Here is a 20,347-nt window from a genome sequence, read left to right on the forward strand (position 1 = left end):
GCGAAGCCCCATCTTCAACTGCAACTATGGATCTAGCCGCCAGTCTGGAGATTGGAGGATCCACCTTGGGACACTGAGTCCAGCCCTTGACCACGTCAGGGGGGAAGGGATAACGTGTATCCTTAAGGCGCTTGGAAAAACGCTTATCTGGACAAACTCGGTGTTTCTGGACTGCCTCTCTGAAGTCGGAGTGATCCAGAAACATACTCGTTGTACGCTTGGGGAACCTGAAACGGAATTTCTCCTGCTGAGAGGCTGACTCCTCCACTGGAGGAGCCGAGGGAGAAATATCCAACATTTGATTTATGGACGCGATAAGATCATTCACTATGGCGTCACCATCAGGAGTATCAAGGTTGAGAGCGGCCTCAGGATCAGAATCCTGATCAGCTACCTCCGCTTCATCATACAGAGAGTCCTCCCTCTGAGACCCTGAACAATGTGATGAGGTCGAGGGGATTTCCCAGCGAGCTCGCTTAGGCGGTCTGGGGCTGCGGTCCGTGTCAGGGACCTCACCCTGGGATCTATGAGACACCCCGGGGGAACATTGTTGTTCCAACTGAGGGGAACCAGGGGGCAATGATTCCACAGTGCCCATGGTCTGAGATACCGGTCTGGACTGCAAAGCTTCTAGAATCTTAGCCATAGTCTCAGAAAGTCTTTCAGTAAAAACTGTAAACTCCGTCCCTGTCACCTGGACAGTGTTAGCAGGTGGTTCCCCCTGGGCCCCCCTTAGCAGAGGCTCCGGCTGAGTAATTGCCACAGGGGCCGAGCAGTGCACACAATGAGGGTCAGTGGAACCTGCCGGTAGCGAGGTCGTACATGCGGCGCAGGCAGCATAGTAAGCCTGTGTTTTGGCACCCCTGCTTCTTGTGGGCGCCATGCTGTTGTCTCCCCTGAGCAACACAATAGGGTATATAGCCAGAAATCAACCGTGCACCATACAGTGTAAAGTATAGCCTATAAACATATAATGTATAATTACACTTCTACACAAGTGGGGCCAGCACCTCAGGTGCTGCTTACCGCCCGCTTAAAGCGGTTGTGTGGCCACCAGAATCCCTGCCTGGGTCTCCCAGAGCTTGTCTCCCCTCTGCAGCGACAGAGGAGCTGACAGGAATGGCTGCCGGCGTCCTGAGGAGAGGAGGGAGCCGTGGGCGTGACCCAGAAAGTGCGGGAACTGGTGCCCCACTGTGCACAGTGAGGGGGGTGGAGTATGCAAAGCATGCTCCAGCCCTCAGTGCTGCCGTCCTGTACAGCGTCCCGCCCGTCCCCTGACTGGCAGGCCTGGGGGCGGGAAGAAAAAGAGACTAGGCCGCAAAAGCCGGGGACTCGAGTTATAAGCGCGGCCGCCGTATAAGCGCGGTCGGCGCGGAAGTCCCCGGCGCACTAAAAGTCCCAGCCGCGCCGCAGTGATAATAATGGCAGCGGCGGTCAGCGCGGTAGTCCCCATACACTAACACACTCAGCGACGCTGCAGTGTGTAATGGCACAAACGCGGTCAGCGCCGCGGTCCCCAGTGCACTAGCACACCCAGCAATGCTGGAGTGTTGCTGTGCGCGGTCCCCACGGGGACACAGAGTACCTCAAAGTAGCAGGGCCATGTCCCTGAACGATACTCGGCTCCTATCCAGCAGAGTCCTCAGGAGCTGCGGATGGAGCTCGGTCTCAGTGCCTGGAGACCGATTAGGATCCCACTTCACCCAGAGCCCTAAGGGGGATGGGGAAGGAAAACCGCATGTGGGCTCCAGCCTCCGTACCCGCAATGAATACCTCAACCTTAATAACACCGCCGACAAGAGTGGGGTGAGAAGGGAGCATGCTGGGGGCCCCGTTAAGGGCCCTCTTTTCTTCCATCCGACATAGTCAGCAGCTGCTGCTGACTAATCTGTGGAGCTATGCGTGCATGTCTGCCTCCTTCGCACAAAGCAAAAAAACTGAGGAGCCCGTGGGAGCACGGGGGGTGTATAGGCAGAAGGGGAGGGGCTTTACACTTTTAGTGTAATACTTTGTGCGGCCTCCGGAGGCATAGCCTATACACCCAATTGTCAATTGTCTGGGTCTCCCAATGGAGCGACAAAGAAAAGGTCATTTACTATGGCGTCCCCTTCAGGTGTATCAAGATTGAGAGCAACGTCAGGGTCAGAGCCCTGAGCTGCGACGTCCGCCTCATCCTCTAGAGAGTCCTCAAGCTGAGACCCCGAGCAGCGTGAGGAAGTCGGGGAAGATTCCCAGCGAGCCCGCTTAGCGGGTCTGGGACTGTGGTCCGTGCCGGAGTCCTCCACGTGAGACCTAGGGGCCACCCCGGGAGCACGCTGCGGCGCAGACCGAGAGGGGCCTGGAGGCGATGATCCAACAGTGCCCGGGGCCTGTGTAAGGACCGGTCTGGACTGCAAGGCTTTTAGTAGCTTGGCAGACCATTTGTCCATAGACTGAGCCATGGATTGTGAAAGCGACTCAGAGTTTCTCAGCTCAAACTGCAAACTCTGTCCCTGCCGCCTGGACAGGGGAAGCAGGAGGGTCTGCCTGAGCCGAGGGGCCCACTAGTGCCCGAGGCTCCGGCTGAGCAAGTGCAACAGGGGTCGAGCATTGCTCACAGTGAGGGTAGGTGGAACCTGCAGGTAACATAGCCGCACAAGAGGTACAGGTTGCAAAAAAACCCTTTGCCTTAGCGCCCTTGCTCCTTGTGGACGACATGCTGTTGTCTCCTAGGAGAGTGATCACTGAGTGTATATAGCCAAAAGCAAAACAACCCGGCCGAACAGAGAAAATATATACAAATATATATATATATATATATATATATATATATATATATATATATATATATATATATATATATACACACATATACACTCCGGCACCCTAGGGGGACAAGCACCGGGTGACCGGTGTGGCTTACCGACCGCCCAAAGCGGTGTGTGTCCACCAGATTCCCTGCCTTAGGTCTCCCAGAGCTGCAGAGCTCGTTCTTGAAATCCTCCACCGGCAGAATGTGTGTAAAAATGGCTGCCGGAGCTCTCAGGGGAGGAGGGAGCCGTGGGCGGCGACTAGTAAAGTGCGGGAATCTGGTGCCCCACAGTGATCAGTGAGGGGGGGGAGGAAACCTAAAGTATGCTCCAGCCCTCACTGCCGACGTCAGGTCGACCGTCCCGCCCTTACCCCTGACTGGCAGGCCCGGGGGCGGGAGTTATGGTACTAGGCCGCAATGAAGCCGGGGACTAAATTTAGTACCGCGGCCGACAAACAGGCGCGGTCGGCGCGGAAGTCCCGGTCGTCACAAAACCAGCAGCTGCTGCAGCGTCTGTGAAACAAGCGCTCCATGCACCGTCCCCATGGGGACACCGAGTACCTTTAGATGCAGGGCCCTGTCCCTGATGATACAAAGTCTCCTGTCCGGCAGATTCCCACAGGGGCTGCGGAGGGAGCCCGGTCCCAGTGAATGGATGACCGGTTAGGATCCCACTTCTCCCAGAGCCGCTAAGGGATGGTGAAGGAAAACGGCATGTGGCTCCAGCCTCTGTACCCGCAATGGGTACCTCAACCTTAACAGCACTGCCGACTTAGTGGGGTGAGAAGGGAGCATGCCGGGGGCCCTGTGGGGGCCCTCTTTTCTTCCAACCGATAAAATCAGCAGCTGCTGCTGACTAAAATGGGAGCATGAGTGGATGTGTGCCTCCTTCAACACAAAGCATAAAACTGAGGAGCCCGTGATGCACGGGAGGGTGTATAGGCAGAGGGGAGGGGTTACACTTTTTAAAGTGTAATACTTTGTGTGGCCTCCGAAGGCAGAAGCTATACACCCAATTGTCTGGGTCTCCCAATGGAGCGACAAAGAAAAGTTGATTTACTCTTTTTAAGATTATGTTCATATCTATACAACAGGAGGGATCGCAGTTGAAACCTGAAAGTAAGAATTTCCCTGGACAGTGTAGACGACGGGGAGGCCTTGTTAATAGTTTCTAAGTGTTGAATATGGGCTATAATTTCTTTAATTTCTGCTTCTCTTTGCTTTTTCAAGAATGATGCAGTTTTTAAAAACTGCCCTCTAATAACTGATTTGTGTGCAGCCCATAAGGTCTCGTCAGAGACCTCCCCATTGTCATTATGTCCAAAATATTCCAACAGGCCTGCCACAACCTCCTCCTGAACGTTCTTTTGGTTCAGTAAACTAGTATTAAGTCTCCACTGAGGCACCATAAATCCACTAGTAGAGTCCTGTACAACCAAAGTTATCGGAGCATGATCCGACCATGTTATCAGACCCACTTGAGCACCCGTACACTTGTGAACAGTCTTACTATCCGTCAGGAAGAAGTCGATCCTGCTGTACGACCGATGCCTTGGGGAAAAGAAAGTATAGTCCCTTTCCGATGCATGAAGGTATCTCCATATGTCATGTAGATGAAACTCCGTGACCAACTGTTTCAGTTCCTTTCCTGACTTAGTGGACCCCGCCGAGCAGTCCATACCTCGAAGAACTGGAGTGTTAAAGTCCCCGCAGATTATCTCTGACCCCTGTGCGGTGCTCCTAAACATCTGGAAAAATTTCCGGGCAAATGTTAGTTGAGATGAGTTTGGAGCGTAAATCGATGCCAAGGGATACAAAAGCCCATTCAGGAGGCACTTTAGAATAATATATCTCCCATCTGCACCATAGGTTACATCAATCATTTTGAAAGCCACAGAGTTTTTAATCAGGATAGCCACTCCTCCTTTTTTTTTTTTTTTTGAGTCATTTGCAAAGAACATATGTGGAAATCTTGGATGTAGTAGCCTTTTATTGTCATCAGTAAGAAGGTGAGTTTTTTGAATACATGCTATATCACATTTGGATGCTATAACTTCTCTCCACAGCATGGATCTTTTTGCAGGAGAATTGAGACCCTTCACATTGAGAGACAGAAACTTAATACTCATGGCGGATCCCAGAAAGGACGATGTTTCCAGGCAGGCCGACTGAGAGGCATAGGGCAGGCAGAGGCAGGCAAGGAGGACCAGTTAGGCACGGTGCACGGGTGGAGGGAAAAAACAACAAAAACAAAAAAACTTGAATACTTCAGCTTCATCGTTACCGGACAGCTGGGAAGTACTTGCTCGCCATAGGCGAGAACAACAGAGGGCTTAAGTGACATCACAGGTCACATGAGAGCTACACACGCCTGCGGCTGGCGAGACTCCCTCAAGCTGGTTCCCACTCAGGATTGATCTTTTTCTTCTGAGCATCCCCCTGCTCCCGGCGTGAGTCTGAGTGCATTGTAAGGGGTAATCCCCAGGACTCAAGTAGTTTGCTCACTTGAGGAGGGGACTGGCATACATCTGTTTTAGAATCCCTGAAGATAATCAATTTCACCGGGAATCCCCATTTATAGTGTATGTCATGCTCCCTCAGGATTCTGGAGAACTGGGAAAATTCTCTTCTTTTAAACCAGCGTTGCAGCAGACAGGTCCGGGAACACCTTTAAATCATTAAATTCATCTGGGAGGATAGGGTTATCCCTCAGTATCTGGAGCACTGCTTCCTTTGTTTTATAAAAATGCAGTCGTGCCAGCGTGTCCCTGGGCAGAGTGGGGTCGATACCTTTAGGTTTAGGGATTCTATGTATTCTATCCACTATGAGATCTCTTTCTGTGTGTTCTGGGAGCAGTAGTTGGAGAAACTTGTGAAAGAAATCTGGCAGCTCTTTATCAGCTACTGACACAGGAATGCCCCTAATTTTAAGATTGTTCCTTCTGGATCTGTCTTCCAGATCCCCAAGCTTGTTTTTCAGTATTCCCACAACCTCCTCTAGTGCTGTGTTAGCATCAATCAGATCATTGTGTGACTGAGCAAGTTCGGCCATTTTAGACTCCACATGGTCTGTACGGTCCCCCAGTGATTTGATTTCCTCTTTAACTTCTTTAATCATGTTCTTAAGATCCCTGAAATCCATCTGCAGTGATGACTTCAGAGAACTGAGCATGGCTTGCAGCCTTTCCTCTGTGAGAGGAGTGCCTGTAACACTGCTTCCCAACCCTGTCTCTTCCTGGAGTAAGGGAGACACTGCAGCAGCAGACATCTTCTGAGGAGAGGGGGATCCCCTATCCCTGGGATAAAAGTCAGTAAGCTTGGCCGGGGGCCCAGATTTCCGGGGTCTACCCTTTGGCATACTGTGCAGGGGGGATTACTCACTGTTTCAGAGAAGAGTTCTCAGCGATTTGAAGCAGCTTTGAGCCAGTTTGTACAGCCACAGCACAGAGCTTCTCTCTTAGGGTATGTGCGCACTAGGCGTTTTTGCCGCGTATTTAGCGGCGTTTTTACCGCGTTTTTGTGCTGAAAACGCAGTGACATTGCTTCCCCAGCAATGTCAATGGGTTTTCATAAGTGCTGTCCGCACACGGCGTTTTTTTTTAGCTGCGTTTTTGTGGGGACCACAAAAACGCAGCATGTCAATTATTTCTGCGTTTTCCACTGCGTTTTTCACTCATTGAATTCAATGAGATGTTAAAAACGCAATGAAAAACGCATATAGCCGCGTTTCTATGACTAAAAACGCAGCTATAAACGCAAGGGGTGGGTACTACAGTGACGTGTACAGGAAGAGGATTCCTTCTGTTGGTAAACACAGAAGCATGATTCCTTCTGTTGGTAAACACAGAAGCATGAATCCTCCCGGTACCGTCACCGCTGCGTCCACCTCCCGTCCTGTGCATGTCTGCTCCGTGCGGCGCCATGTCTGGGCGGGAGGTGGAGGCAGCGGCGAAAACCAAAGTGAACAGTAGAAAAAAAAAAATGTCATATATACTCACCTGTCTGCAGGGTCCCGGTGCCATGCCCGCTCCCATCTCCTCCCGGTACCGCCGCTCTGGCTGTGTGCAGTCTCCCCAGGGCAGGACCTTGCTTGCAGGACCTGGCGGTGGATCACCTGATGCAGTCGCCTGACGCATCAGCTGATCGTAGTCTCGCCGGCTTTTTCGCGCCCGGCCGGCTATCAGTTGATCCTGCCGTCAGGGGACTTCATCAGCTGATTACCGGCAGCTGCTGCAGCGATCGGACGGGATCAGACTCCTGTCCAATCGATAGCTGCAGGAGCTGCCGGTAATCAGCACAGCACATAAGTGAGTATTATTTTTTTTTTTCTACTGATGCATCAGCTGATTGTATAAACGGCTTTTATACAATCAGCTGATGTGTGATGGGATTCAGGCACTTGATCCTGACACATCATCTGATCGCTTTGCCTTCCAGCAAACCGATCAGATGATATTGGATCCTGATTGGACGGCGCGGGACCCTTGACCCAGGATTACTGCGGAGGGGGGTTCTTTATTTCAATAAAGATGGAGTCACTAATTGTGTTGTGTTTTATTTCTAATAAAAATATTTTTCTGTGTGTTGTGTTTTTTTTTTTTTTTTATCATTACTAGAAATTCATGGTGGCCATGTCTAATATTGGCGTGACACCATGAATTTCGGGCTTAGGGCCAGCTGATAATATACAGCTAGCCCTAACTCCATTATTACCTAGCTAGCCACCCGGCTTCAGGGCAGCTGGAAGAGTTGGATACAGCGCCAGAAGATGGCGCTTCTATGAAAGCGCCATTTTCTGGGGTGGCTGCGGACTGCAATTCGCAGTGGGGGTGCCCAGAAATCTTGGATTCCAATCCCCAGCTGCCTAGTTGTACCCGGCTGGACTCAAAAATTAGGCGAAGCCCACGTCATTTTTTTTTTTAATTATTTCATGAAATTCATGAAATAATTAAAAAAAGAAGGGAATTTTGTTTACTTACCGTAAATTCCTTTTCTTCTAGCTCTAATTGGGAGACCCAGACAATTGGGTGTATAGGCTATGCCTCCGGAGGCCGCACAAAGTACTACACTTAAAAGTGTTAGGCCCCTCCCCTTCTGCCTATACACCCCCCGTGCTCCCACGGGCTCCTCAGTTTTGGTGCAAAAGCAAGAAGGAGGAAAAATAATTATAAACTGGTTTAAAGTAACTTCAATCCGAAGGAAAACTCGGAGAACTGAAACCATTCAACATGAACAACATGTGTACTCAAAAAAACAGGGGCGGGTGCTGGGTCTCCCAATTAGAGCTAGAAGAAAAGGAATTTACGGTAAGTAAACAAAATTCCCTTCTTTTTCGCTCTATTGGGAGACCCAGACAATTGGGACGTCCAAAAGCAGTCCCTGGGTGGGTAAAATAATACCTCGTAAGAGAGCCGTAAAACGGCCCTTTCCTACAGGTGGGCAACCGCCGCCTGAAGGACTCGTCTACCTAGGCTGGCATCCGCCGCAGCATAGGTATGCACCTGATAGTGCTTCGTGAAAGTGTGCAGGCTCGACCAGGTAGCCGCCTGACACACCTGTTGAGCCGTAGCCTGGTGCCTCAAAGCCCAGGACGCTCCCACGGCTCTGGTAGAATGGGCCTTCAGCCCTGAGGGAACCGGAAGCCCAGCCGAACGGTAAGCTTCGATAATTGGCTCCTTGATCCACCGAGCCAGGGTTGATTTGGAAGCCTGTGACCCTTTACGCTGGCCAGCGACAAGGACAAAGAGTGCATCCGAGCGGCGCAGGGGCGCCGTACGAGAAATGTAGAGTCTGAGTGCTCTCACCAGATCTAACAAGTGCAAATCCTTTTCACATTGGTGAACTGGATGAGGATAAAAAGAGGGTAAGGAAATATCCTGATTGAGATAAAAGGGGGATACCACCTTAGGGAGAAATTCCGGAACCGGACGTAGAACCACCTTGTCCTGGTGAAAAACCAGAAAAGGGGCTTTGCACGACAACGCTGCTAGCTCAGACACTCTCCGAAGAGAAGTGACTGCTACTAGAAAAACCACTTTCTGCGAAAGTCGTGAGAGAGAGATATCTCTCATTGGCTCGAATCGTGGTTTCTGAAGAACCATCAGCACCCTGTTTAGATCCCAGGGTTCTAACGGCCGCTTGTAAGGTGGAACGATGTGACAAACTCCCTGCAGGAACGTGCGTACCTGTGGAAGTCTAGCTAGGCGCTTCTGGAAAAACACAGAGAGCGCTGAAACTTGTCCCTTAAGGGAACCGAGCGACAAACCCTTTTCCAGTCCAGATTGAAGGAAGGACAGAAAAGTAGGTAATGCAAATGGCCAGGGAGAAAAACCCTGAGCAGAGCACCACGACAGGAAAATTTTCCACGTCCTGTGATAAATCTTGGCGGACGTTGGTTTCCTAGCCTGTCTCATAGTGGCAATGACTTTTTGAGATAACCCTGAAGACGCTAGGATCCAGGACTCAATGGCCACACAGTCAGGTTGAGGGCCGCAGAATTCAGATGGAAAAACGGCCCTTGAGACAGCAAGTCTGGTCGGTCTGGTAGTGCCCACGGTTGGCCGACCGTGAGATGCCACAGATCCGGGTACCACGACCTCCTCGGCCAGTCTGGAGCGACGAGGATGGCGCGGCGGCAGTCGGCCCTGATCTTGCGTAACACTCTGGGCAACAGTGCCAGCGGAGGAAACACATAAGGGAGCTGAAACTGCGACCAATCCTGAACTAAGGCGTCTGCCGCCAGAGCTCTGGGATCTTGAGACCGTGCCATGAACGTTGGTACCTTGTTGTTGTGCCGGGACGCCATGAGGTCGACGTCCGGCACCCCCCAGCGGCAACAGATCTCCTGAAACACGTCCGGGTGAAGGGACCATTCCCCTGCGTCCATGCCCTGGCGACTGAGATAATCTGTCTGACCTCCTTCGCACAAAGCAAAAAACTGAGGAGCCAGTGGGAGCACGGGGGGTGTATAGGCAGAAGGGGAGGGGCCTAACACTTTTAAGTGTAGTACTTTGTGCGGCCTCCGGAGGCATAGCCTATACACCCAATTGTCTGGGTCTCCCAATAGAGCGAAAAAGAAAAGGGCTTCTCTATATTTTTGGTTCCCAGCCGGGTACAAATAGGCAGCTGGGGGTTGGGGGCAGCCCGTACCTGCCTGCTGTACCCGGCTAGCATACAAAAATATGGCGAAGCCCATGTCATTTTTTTTTTCTTTTTGGGCAAAAAACTGCATACAGTCCTGGATGGAGGATGCTGAGCCTTGTAGTTCTGCAGCTGCTGTCTGCTCTCCTGCATACACTAGTGAATGGAGGATGCTGAGCCTTGTAGTTCTGCAGCTGCTGTCTGCTCTCCTGTATACAATGAACATTTTGAAGAAGGAAATGACATCAGACCTTTTTTTTTTTTCATCAACAATCTTTAATGGCATTGTGCGCTGATTAAAAACGCAGTGAGCAAAAACGCACCAAATCGCGGCAAAAACGCATGCGTTTTTGTCGCGTTTTTTTTTTAGCCGTGGGTGCGTTTTTTGAGACAAAAACACACATAAAAACGCAGTGTGAAAAAAACACCTAGTGCGCACATACCCTTAAGCAGCCATTGCCTTCAGCATGCAGGCCACACCCCTGAACTAGGAAGAGGTTTGAGTAAAAACCTCTGAACCGTTCCCGAGCGGGAACTGGTACAATTACTCCGTTTGCCTGCAAGGATGCCACGGCCTGTGAGAAGGCGGCGGCCTTGGAGCAGGGGGGAGTTGAGAGAAAAAAATCTGTTTGGCGGGCTGGAAGAGAATTCTATCCTGTAGCTGTGAGAGATGATATCTCTCAACCACTGATCGGAGACTTGTTTTAACCAAGCGTCGCCAAAGTGGGAGAGCCTGCCACCGACTAAGGACGTTGCTGGAGTGGGCAGAGAGTCACGAGGAGGCTGCCTTAGTGGCAGAACCTCCTGCGGTCTTCTGCGGACGCGCTTTTGGGCGCCAGTTGGATTTCTGGTCCTTAGCTGAGTTAGCGGACGAGGCGGAGGGCTTAGAGGACGACCAGTTGGAGGAACGAAAGGAACGAAACCTCGACTGATTCCTACCCTGGGCGGGTTTCCTGGTCTTGGTTTGTGGCATGGAAGTACTCTTCCCGCCAGTAGTTTCCTTAATAATTTCATCCAGCTGTTCACCGAACAGCCGGGAACCAGCAAAAGGGAGCCCAGCAAGGTACTTCTTTGAAGAAGCATCTGCCTTCCACTCTCGAAGCCACAAGATCCTGCGGATAACGAGGGAATTAGCCGAAGCCACCGCAGTGCGGTGAGAAGCCTCTAGCATGGCAGACATGGCATAAGATGAAAAAGCTGAAGCTTGAGAAGTTAAGGTAACCATCTCAGGCATAGATTCCTTGGTGAGGGAATGCATCTCCTCTAGAGAAGCAGAGATGGCTTTGAGAGCCCACACTGCTGCAAAAGTCGGGGAAAACGCGGCCCCCGCCGCTTCATACACAGATTTGGCCAGAAGGTCAATCTGACGGTCAGTGGCATCCCTAAGGGAAGTGCCATCAGCCACCGACAACGGTCCGGGCTGAGAGCCTAGACACCGGAGGGTCTACCTTTGGGGAGTGAGCCCACTCCTTGACCACCTCAGGTGGAAAGGGGAAACGGTCATCAGAACCACGCTTTGGGAAGCGTTTGTCAGGACAGGCCCTGGGTTTGGTCACAGCGGTTTGAAAACTGGAGTGGTTAAAGAACACACTCTTTACTCTCTTAGGCGAGGGAAACTGGTGTTTTTCTGCCAGAGAGGGTTGCTCCTCTGATACTGGCGGAGTGAGATCCAGTACAGAATTAATGGAAGCAATCAAGTCACTAAGTTCTGAGTCACCCTCAGAAAGATCAATGGGGCACATGGAGTTAGCCTCCGACCCCCCTGTAAAGGCATCCTCCTCATCCTGCGAGTCAGCTCTTGAATCAGAGCATTGGGATGAGGAGGGAGAGGAAACCCTGCGGAGCCTCTTAGGAGGACGGGGTCTGTGCCCTGATGATGAATCCTCTGTGAGTTCCAGTGGACGGAGGTCAGAGGATAGGGATCCTAAAGGACCCTTAGCAAGAGCATTAGAGGCACCCTGTGAAGGGGGCTGATGCATATTCATCAAAGTCCTGGACAGAAGTACCATGGACTCAGCAAATGACTGGGAGATAGACCTAGAAAAGGACTCTACCCAGGCCGGGGGTTCAGCCACAGGTGCAGAAGCAGCCTGAGAGACCACTGGGGGTGAGACTCCAGGCTGTGGCACCTCCAAGTTAGAGCAGACATCACAATGTGGATAGGTGCTCGGTTCAGCCAGCAGGAGCTTACATGCAGCGCATGCAGTATAAAGCTTTGCAGCCTTGCTCCTCGTGTGAGACATGCTGCTGGAGTGGGGAAAACAGCTTCTACCAAAGAGAATGAACCCCAGGGAGTGTATTCCGAGGTCCACAACCAGAGACCGGCTGTGGCTTACCAGACCGCTGGAAGCGGTGTTGTGTGCCCTCCAGATCCCGAAGCCCGGACTCCCAATGCACAGCACCTCAGCAGGGATGCAGAGTGCAGGATGGCCCAGCGCAGAGTGAACCCTGTCCAAGAAAATGGCCGCCGGAGCGAAGAGAGGGGGCGGGACGGGGGCGTGCCTGTAGGAAAGCGGGATCTGGAGGGCCATAGAGACCTGCAGGGGAGGAGTCACGCACAAGCAGTGGGGAGTGTCCCTCTCCTGTGCAGGACGGCCACCGGGAGGAGCCGTGCCTGTCCCTCTGCATGAGTGACATGCGAGGGCAGGTAACAGAAACTAGGCCTCCGGCGAAGCCAGGGCCTAAATTTGAGCAGCGAGACCGACGCGCAGGCACCATCGACGCGGTTCTCGGACGAAAGCCAGAGGACCCGCCGGAAATGCCAAAACAAATACAGCAAACACACTCTCCCCATACAATAAAGGACATAGACCCCCAACATATGAACGTCTCAGGTACTTAGCTGCTGAGACGCAGGGCCAGGTCCCTGGGGATGAGTGCTCCGGTCCAGCAGGGTCCTGAAGGGGCTGTGGACGGAGACCGGTCTCCTGCCAGGCATGGAGACCGCGCTGGCTCCCACTTCAATCCAGAGCCCAGGAGGGATGGTGAAGGAGCACGGCATGTAAGGCTCCAGCCTTGGAAATCAACCTTACAACACCGCCGACACAGTGGGGTGAGAAGGGATATGCCGGTAGTCCAGACGTGGACCCGCACTTCTTCAAACCTTATCCAAAAGAAAAATCATATGAGAATGCATGTGTGGATGTATGCCTCCTGACACAAAGCGATAAACTGGCTGTGACTGGCTCACCAGGGGGTGTATAAGCTCAGAGGGAGGAGCTACACTTTTAGGTGTAGTACTTTGTGTGTCCTCCGGAGGCAGAAGCTAAACACCCAAGGTCTGGGTCTCCCAAAGGAACGATAAAGAAAAGCTGAAAAGTGGATGCAACTGCATCGAATCCAAAAGAAGCTTAAACTTCTCCAGTGGTAGCCATTAAGCCCAGTGACTACACCAGAAAACCGCAGCTTCTCAGCTGCCTGTAAATGTAACCTGTTCTCATCCGTCCATGGTTATTAAGCACTTCTATAGGGCTGTCTTGCAAGCTGCATTCATCTCTTGTACAGGATCAGCTTCATTCTTTAGAATACAGTAGACATTACTTACATTTCTTGGAGAGGTCATTCAGGACATTCGGGGCTGTCATCTTGTTTTCCCATAGTTCTGTTCCCAGAGCACTAGGCGGCTGTGATTGAGGTTGCGGTTTTACCGATGCAGAAAACTCGGACCCATTTGTTGCCGGCTGTGTCTGGGCAGGAGCTGGAGGTTGGGTAGAAGGCATTGCAGCAGGTACCAATGGGGGCATACTTTGTGGAGCGATAAGGCCAGAGGATTGGGCCTGTAGTGCAGCCGCTTGCTGCTGCTGTTTCTTCACAAAACGAGGAGGAAGCTTTGAATTTTGGCCTCGTCCCTTCTCACCAGAGCCTTTTTTATTCCAAACCTAAAAGTAATTCAAGAGAAAAACTAAGCCACGACGGTTTAAGTGTAATGCATTGTGTTGTAATACATTAACAGCATGTTGGTGCTTTATGTGCACGTGTCCGAAAAGTAGTGGATATCTGATTGTCTGTATTGTAAGGAATGTTATTCAGAATTACTGTACTATCAAAAAAAGGCGGATACCCAGCACAAAGAACGTCCATAGAAACTTGAAATAAAGTTAAAATTTCATTTTAATCCAATAATGGTTAAAAAGGGGGAAGGAATAAAACAGAACTCCTCCGATCTACGCGATCGTCCTTAGTCATGATCATGTAAGGAATATGTCCTTCAGAATTATTGTGCTATACAGTTTTCTTAACTCCCCCCTTTACTTTCACAAATTATGAAACAACATATCTCAGCGCCACGACTGAGAAGAACCCTTTAAAGCAGTTGATATGGCAAAGCCTCCCCTTTATAGGCTCACGCTATGAACCTCACTGCCCATCAGCCAACGCTGTATTGTGCAGCAAAACATCAACCTGCCTACAAGTCACTTGATACAAGATTGCAGCGTTCTCGTACCGTTTGCTCTTCCTTCTTTCTGCGCTCTTCGTCCTGTAACCGTTTCTGTTGCTTTTTGGACACCACTTCTGTGAAGCCATCGTTGAGGTTGGAGTGAGAGTCTTCTAGAGTCGTTACTTCAGGATGATCATCTATTATTACAACACCTACAACACATTAAGGTGGAGCACAGGTAAAGAAGGGAATTTTGTTTACTTACCGTAAATTCCTTTTCTTCTAGCTCCAATTGGGAGACCCAGACAATTGGGGTGTATAGCTTCTGCCTCCAGAGGCCACACAAAGTATTACACTTAAAAGTGTAAAGCCCCTCCCCTTCTGCCTATACACCCCCCCTTGCATCACGGGCTCCTCAGTTTTGGTGCAAAAGCAAGAAGGAGGAAACTAATAAATTGGTCTAAAGTAAATTCAATCCGAAGGAAGTTCGGAAAACTGAAAACCATTCAACATGAACAACATGTGTACACAAATAACAGCCCGAAGGGAACAGGGGCGGGTGCTGGGTCTCCCAATTGGAGCTAGAAGAAAAGGAATTTACAGTAAGTAAACAAAATTCCCTTCTTCTTTGTCGCTCCATTGGGAGACCCAGACAATTGGGACGTCCAAAAGCAGTCCCTGGGTGGGTAAAATAATACCTCGTAATAGAGCCGTAAAACGGCCCCTACCTACGGGTGGGCAACCGCAGCCTGAAGGACTCGCCTACCTAGGCTGGCATCTGCCGAAGCATAGGTATGCACCTGATAGTGTTTCGTGAAAGTGTGCAGGCTCGACCAGGTAGCCGCCTGACACACCTGCTGAGCCGTAGCCTGGTGCCGCAAAGCCCAGGACGCACCCACGGCTCTGGTAGAATGGGCCTTCAGCCCTGAGGGAACCGGAAGCCCAGAAGATCGGTAAGCTTCGAGAATTGGTTCCTTGATCCACCGAGCCAGGGTTGATTTGGAAGCCTGTGACCCTTTACGCTGGCCAGCGACAAGGACAAAGAGTGCATCCGAGCGGCGCAGGGGCGCCGTACGAGAAATGTAGAGTCTGAGTGCTCTCACCAGATCTAACAAGTGCAAATCCTTTTCACATTGGTGAACTGGATGAGGACAAAAAGAGGGTAAGGAGATATCCTGATTGAGATGAAAAGGGGATACCACCTTAGGGAGAAATTCCGGAACCGGACGCAGAACCACCTTGTCCTGGTGAAACACCAGGAAAGGGGCTTTGCATGACAGCGCTGCTAGCTCAGACACTCTCCGAAGTGATGTGACTGCTACTAGGAAGACCACTTTCTGCGAAAGGCGTGAAAGAGAAATATCCTTCATTGGCTCAAAAGGTGGTTTCTGAAGAGCCATCAGCACCCTGCTCAGATCCCAGGGTTCTAACGGACGCTTGTAAGGAGGGACTATGTGACAAACCCCCTGCAGGAACGTGCGTACCTGTGGAAGTCTGGCTAGGCGCTTCTGAAAAAACACAGAGAGCGCTGAGACTTGTCCCTTAAGGGAGCCGAGCGACAAACCCTTTTCCAATCCGGATTGAAGGAAGGAAAGAAAAGTGGGCAAGGCAAATGGCCAGGGAGTAAAACCCTGATCAGAGCACCAGGATAAGAATATCTTCCACGTCCTGTGGTAGATCTTGGCGGACGTTGGTTTCCTAGCCTGTCTCATAGTGGCAATGACCTCTTGAGATAACCCTGAAGACGCTAGGATCCAGGACTCAATGGCCACACAGTCAGGTTGAGGGCCGCAGAATTCAGATGGAAAAACGGCCCTTGAGACAGCAAGTCTGGTCGGTCTGGAAGTGCCCACGGTTGGCCCACCGTGAGATGCCACAGATCCGGGTACCACGACCTCCTCGGCCAGTCTGGAGCGACGAGGATGGCGCGGCGGCAGTCGGACCTGATCTTGCGTAACACTCTGGGCAACAGTGCCAGAGGAGGAAACACATAAGGGAGTTGAAACTGCGACCAATCCTGAACTAAGGTGTCTGCCGCCAGAGCTCTGTGATCTTGAGACCGTGCCATGAATGCCGGGACCTTGTTGTTGTGCCGGGACGCCATTAGGTCGACGTCCGGCATCCCCCAGCGGCAACAGATCTCTTGAAACACGTCCGGGTGAAGGGACCATTCCCCTGCGTCCATGCCCTGGCGACTGAGAAAGTCTGCTTCCCAGTTTTCTACGCCCGGGATGTGAACTGCGGATATGGTGGAGGCTGTGGCTTCCACCCATAGCAGAATCCGCCGGACTTCCTGGAAGGCTTGCCGACTGCGTGTTCCGCCTTGGTGGTTGATGTATGCCACCGCTGTGGAGTTGTCCGACTGAATTCGGATCTGCTTGCCTTCCAGCCACGGCTGGAACGCCTTTAGGGCAAGATACACTGCCCTTATCTCCAGAACATTGATCTGAAGGGAGGACTCTGGCTGAGTCCAGGTACCCTGAGCCCTGTGGTGGAGAAAGACCGCTCCCCACCCTGAAAGACTCGCGTCCGTCGTGACCACCGCCCAAGGATGGGGGTAGGAAGGATTTCCCCTTCGACAATGAAGTGGGAAGAAGCCACCACCGAAGGGAGGCTTTGGCTGCCTGAGAAAGGGAGACGTTCCTGTCGAGGGACGCCGACTTCCTGTCCCATTTGCGGAGAATGTCCCATTGAAGTGGACGCAGATGAAACTGCGCAAAAGGAACTGCCTCCATTGCTGCTACCATCTTCCCTAGGAAGTGCATGAGGCGTCTCAAGGGGTGTGACTGACCTTGAAGGAGAGATTGCACCCCTGTCTGTAGTGAACGCTGTTTGTCCAGCGGAAGCTTCACTATCGCTGAGAGAGTATGAAACTCCATGCCAAGATATGTCAGTGATTGGGCCGGTGTCAGATTTGACTTTGGGAAATTGATGATCCACCCGAATCTCTGGAGAGTCTCCAGAGCAATGTTCAGGCTGTGTTGGCATGCTCCCCGAGAGGGTGCCTTGACAAGCAGATCGTCTAAGTAAGGGATCACCGAGTGTCCCTGAGAGTGTAGGATTGCTACTACTGTTGCCATGACCTTGGTGAAGACCCGTGGGGCTGTCGCCAGGCCGAAAGGCAGTGCCACGAACTGAAGGTGTTCGTCCCCTATGGCGAAACGCAGGAAGCGCTGATGCTCTGGAGCAATCGGTACGTGGAGATAAGCATCTTTGATGTCGATTGATGCCAGGAAATCTCCTTGGGACATTGAGGCGATGACGGAGCGGAGCGATTCCATCCGGAACCGCCTGGTTTTTACGTGTTTGTTGAGCAGTTTTAGGTCCAGAACAGGACGGAAAGATCCGTCCTTTTTTGGCACCACGAACAAGTTGGAGTAAAAACCGTGACCCTGTTGCTGAAGAGGAACAGGGATCACCACTCCTTCTGCCTTCAGAGTGCACACCGCCTGAAGAAGAGCATCGGCTCGCTCGGGGGGCGGAGATGTTCTGAAGAATCGAGTCGGAGGACGAGAGCTGAACTCTATCCTGTAACCGTGAGACAGAATGTCTCTCACCCAACGGTCCTGTACCTGTGGCAGCCAGGCGTCGCAAAAGCGGGAGAGCCTGCCACCGACCGAGGATGCGGTGTAGAGAGGCCGAAAGTCATGAGGAGGCCGCTTTGGTAGCGGTTCCTCCGGCGGTCTTTTTAGGACGTGACTTAGACCGCCATGAATCGGAGTCCTTCTGACCCTTCTGTGGCCTGTTGGACGAGGAGAATTGAGACCTGCCTGAGGGCCGAAAGGACCGAAACCTCGATTGTACCTTCCGTTGTTGAGGTCTGTTTGGTTTGGACTGGGGTAAGGATGAGTCCTTTCCCTTGGATTGTTTAATGATTTCATCCAATCGCTCACCAAACAGGCGGTCGCCAGAAAATGGCAAACCGGTTAAGAACTTCTTGGAAGCAGAGTCTGCCTTCCATTCACGTAGCCACATGGCCCTGCGGACTGCTACCGAATTGGCGGAAGCTACCGCCGTACGGCTAGCAGAATCCAGGACAGCATTAATGGCGTAGGACGCAAACGCCGACGCCTGAGAGGTTAAGGACACCACCTGCGGAGCAGAGGCACGTGTGACTGCATTAATCTGCGAGTGACACGCTGAGATAGCTTGGAGTGCCCATACGGCTGCGAATGCCGGAGCAAAGGACGCGCCGATAGCTTCATAGATGGATTTCAACCAGAGCTCCATCTGTCTGTCAGTGGCATCTTTGAGTGAAGCCCCATCTTCCACGGCAACTATGGATCTAGCCGCCAGTCTGGAGACTGGAGGATCCACCTTGGGACACTGAGCCCAACCCTTGACAACGTCAGGGGGAAAGGGATAACGTGTGTCCTTAAGGCGCTTAGAAAAACGCTTATCTGGACAAGCTCGGTGTTTCTGGACTGCCTCTCTGAAGTCAGAGTGATCCAGAAACGTACTCATTGTACGCTTGGGAAATCTGAAACGGAATTTCTCCTGCTGAGAAGCTGACTCCTCAATTGGAGGAGCTGGGGGAGAAAGATCCAACACCTGATTGATGGTCGCTATAAGGTCATTCACTATGGCGTCTCCTTCAGGTGTATCCAGGTTGAGAGCGGCCTCAGGATCAGAATCCTGATCTGCCACCTCCGCTTCATCCTCCAAAGAGTCCTATTGCTGAGACCCTGAGCAGTGTGATGAAGTTGAGGGAATTTCCCAGCGAGCCCGCTTAGGCGGTCTGGGACTGCGGTCCGTGTCGGAGACCTCACCCTGGGACCTATGAGTCACCCCAGGAGCACTTTGCTGCTCCAACCGAGGGGGGCCTGGGGCCAATGATTCAACAGTGCCCGGGGCCTGTGTTACCGGCCTGGACTGCAAGGCTTCTAGTATCTTAGCAGACCATTTATCCATACTCTCAGACAGTTTGTCAGCAAATACTGCAAACTCCGTCCCTGTCACCTGGACAGTGGTAGCGGGTGGTTCCACTTGGGCCACCAGTAGCAGAGGCTCCGGCTGAGTAAGTGCCACAGGGGCCGAGCATTGCACACAATGAGGGTCGGTGGAACCTGCCGGTAGTATAGCCGCACATGAGGTACAGGTTGCAAAGTAAGCCTGTGCTTTGGCACCCTTGCTTTTTGCGGACGACATGCTGTTGTCTCCTCTGAGTACAATCCAGGAGGGTATATAGCCAAAAATCAACAGTGCGACCGTACAGTGTAAATGTATAGCATATAAGCATATATATATATACACTTCGGCACTCAGTGGGGCCAGCACCTAGAAACAGGTGCTGCTTACCGACCGCCAAAAGCGGTTGTGTGATCACCAGATTCCCTGCCTGGGCCTCCCAGAGCCGTGTTGTCTCTCCTCTCTAGCTTCAGATGTGCTGACAGGAATGGCTGCCGGCGTTCTGTGAGGAGGAGGGGGCCGTGGGCGTGCCCCAGAAAGTGCGGGAATCTGGTGCCCCACGGTGCTCAGTGAGGGGGGAGGAGGATACAAAGTATGCTCCAGCCCTCAGCGCTGACGTCCTGTGCAGCGTCCCGCCCTTCCCCTGACTGGCAGGCCCGGGGGCGGGAATATGCGGTACTAGGCCGCAAAAGCCGGGGACTAAAGTTATAAGCGCGGCCGGCAAATAAGCGCGGCCAGCGCGGTAGTCCCCGGCGCACTAACACACCCAGCAGTGATGCAGCGTGTATGACACAAGCGCTCTATGCGCGGTCCCCAAGGGGACACAGAGTACCTCACAGTAGCAGGGCCTTGTCCCTGACGATACCCGGCTCCTGTCCAGCAGATTCCCCAGGGGCTGCGGAGGGAGCACGGTCCCAGTGCCTGGAGACCGATTAGGATCCCACTTCACCCAGAGCCCTTAAGGGATGGGGAAGGAAAACAGCATGTGGCTCCTGCCTATGTACCCGCAATGGGTACCTCAACCTTAACAGCACCGCCGACCAGAGTGGGGTGAGAAGGGAGCATGCTGGGGGCCCTGTTATGGGCCCTCTTTTCTTCCATCCGATAAAGTCAGCAGCTGCTGCTGACTA

At 52.1% G+C, this 20,347-nt stretch overlaps 1 protein-coding gene across 4 annotated transcripts in view; it reads right to left on the reverse strand.

Moving 5' to 3' along the window:
* PRRC2C (proline rich coiled-coil 2C) overlaps positions 1–20,347 on the reverse strand; it is a 344,519-nt gene that overhangs the window by 80,190 nt on the left and 243,982 nt on the right. For all 4 annotated transcript variants that reach the window (XM_075322243.1, XM_075322246.1, XM_075322244.1 and 1 more), the window contains exons 18-19: positions 14,376–14,521; positions 13,476–13,809 (exon numbers count right to left, since the gene is read on the reverse strand). In XM_075322243.1, the coding sequence (XP_075178358.1) occupies positions 13,476–13,809; positions 14,376–14,521 (480 nt within the window). The remainder of the gene's footprint in view (positions 1–13,475; positions 13,810–14,375; positions 14,522–20,347) is intronic.

This window comes from Anomaloglossus baeobatrachus, chromosome 8 (assembly GCF_048569485.1).
Source record: "Anomaloglossus baeobatrachus isolate aAnoBae1 chromosome 8, aAnoBae1.hap1, whole genome shotgun sequence".
Classification (NCBI taxonomy): domain Eukaryota; kingdom Metazoa; phylum Chordata; class Amphibia; order Anura; family Aromobatidae; genus Anomaloglossus; species Anomaloglossus baeobatrachus.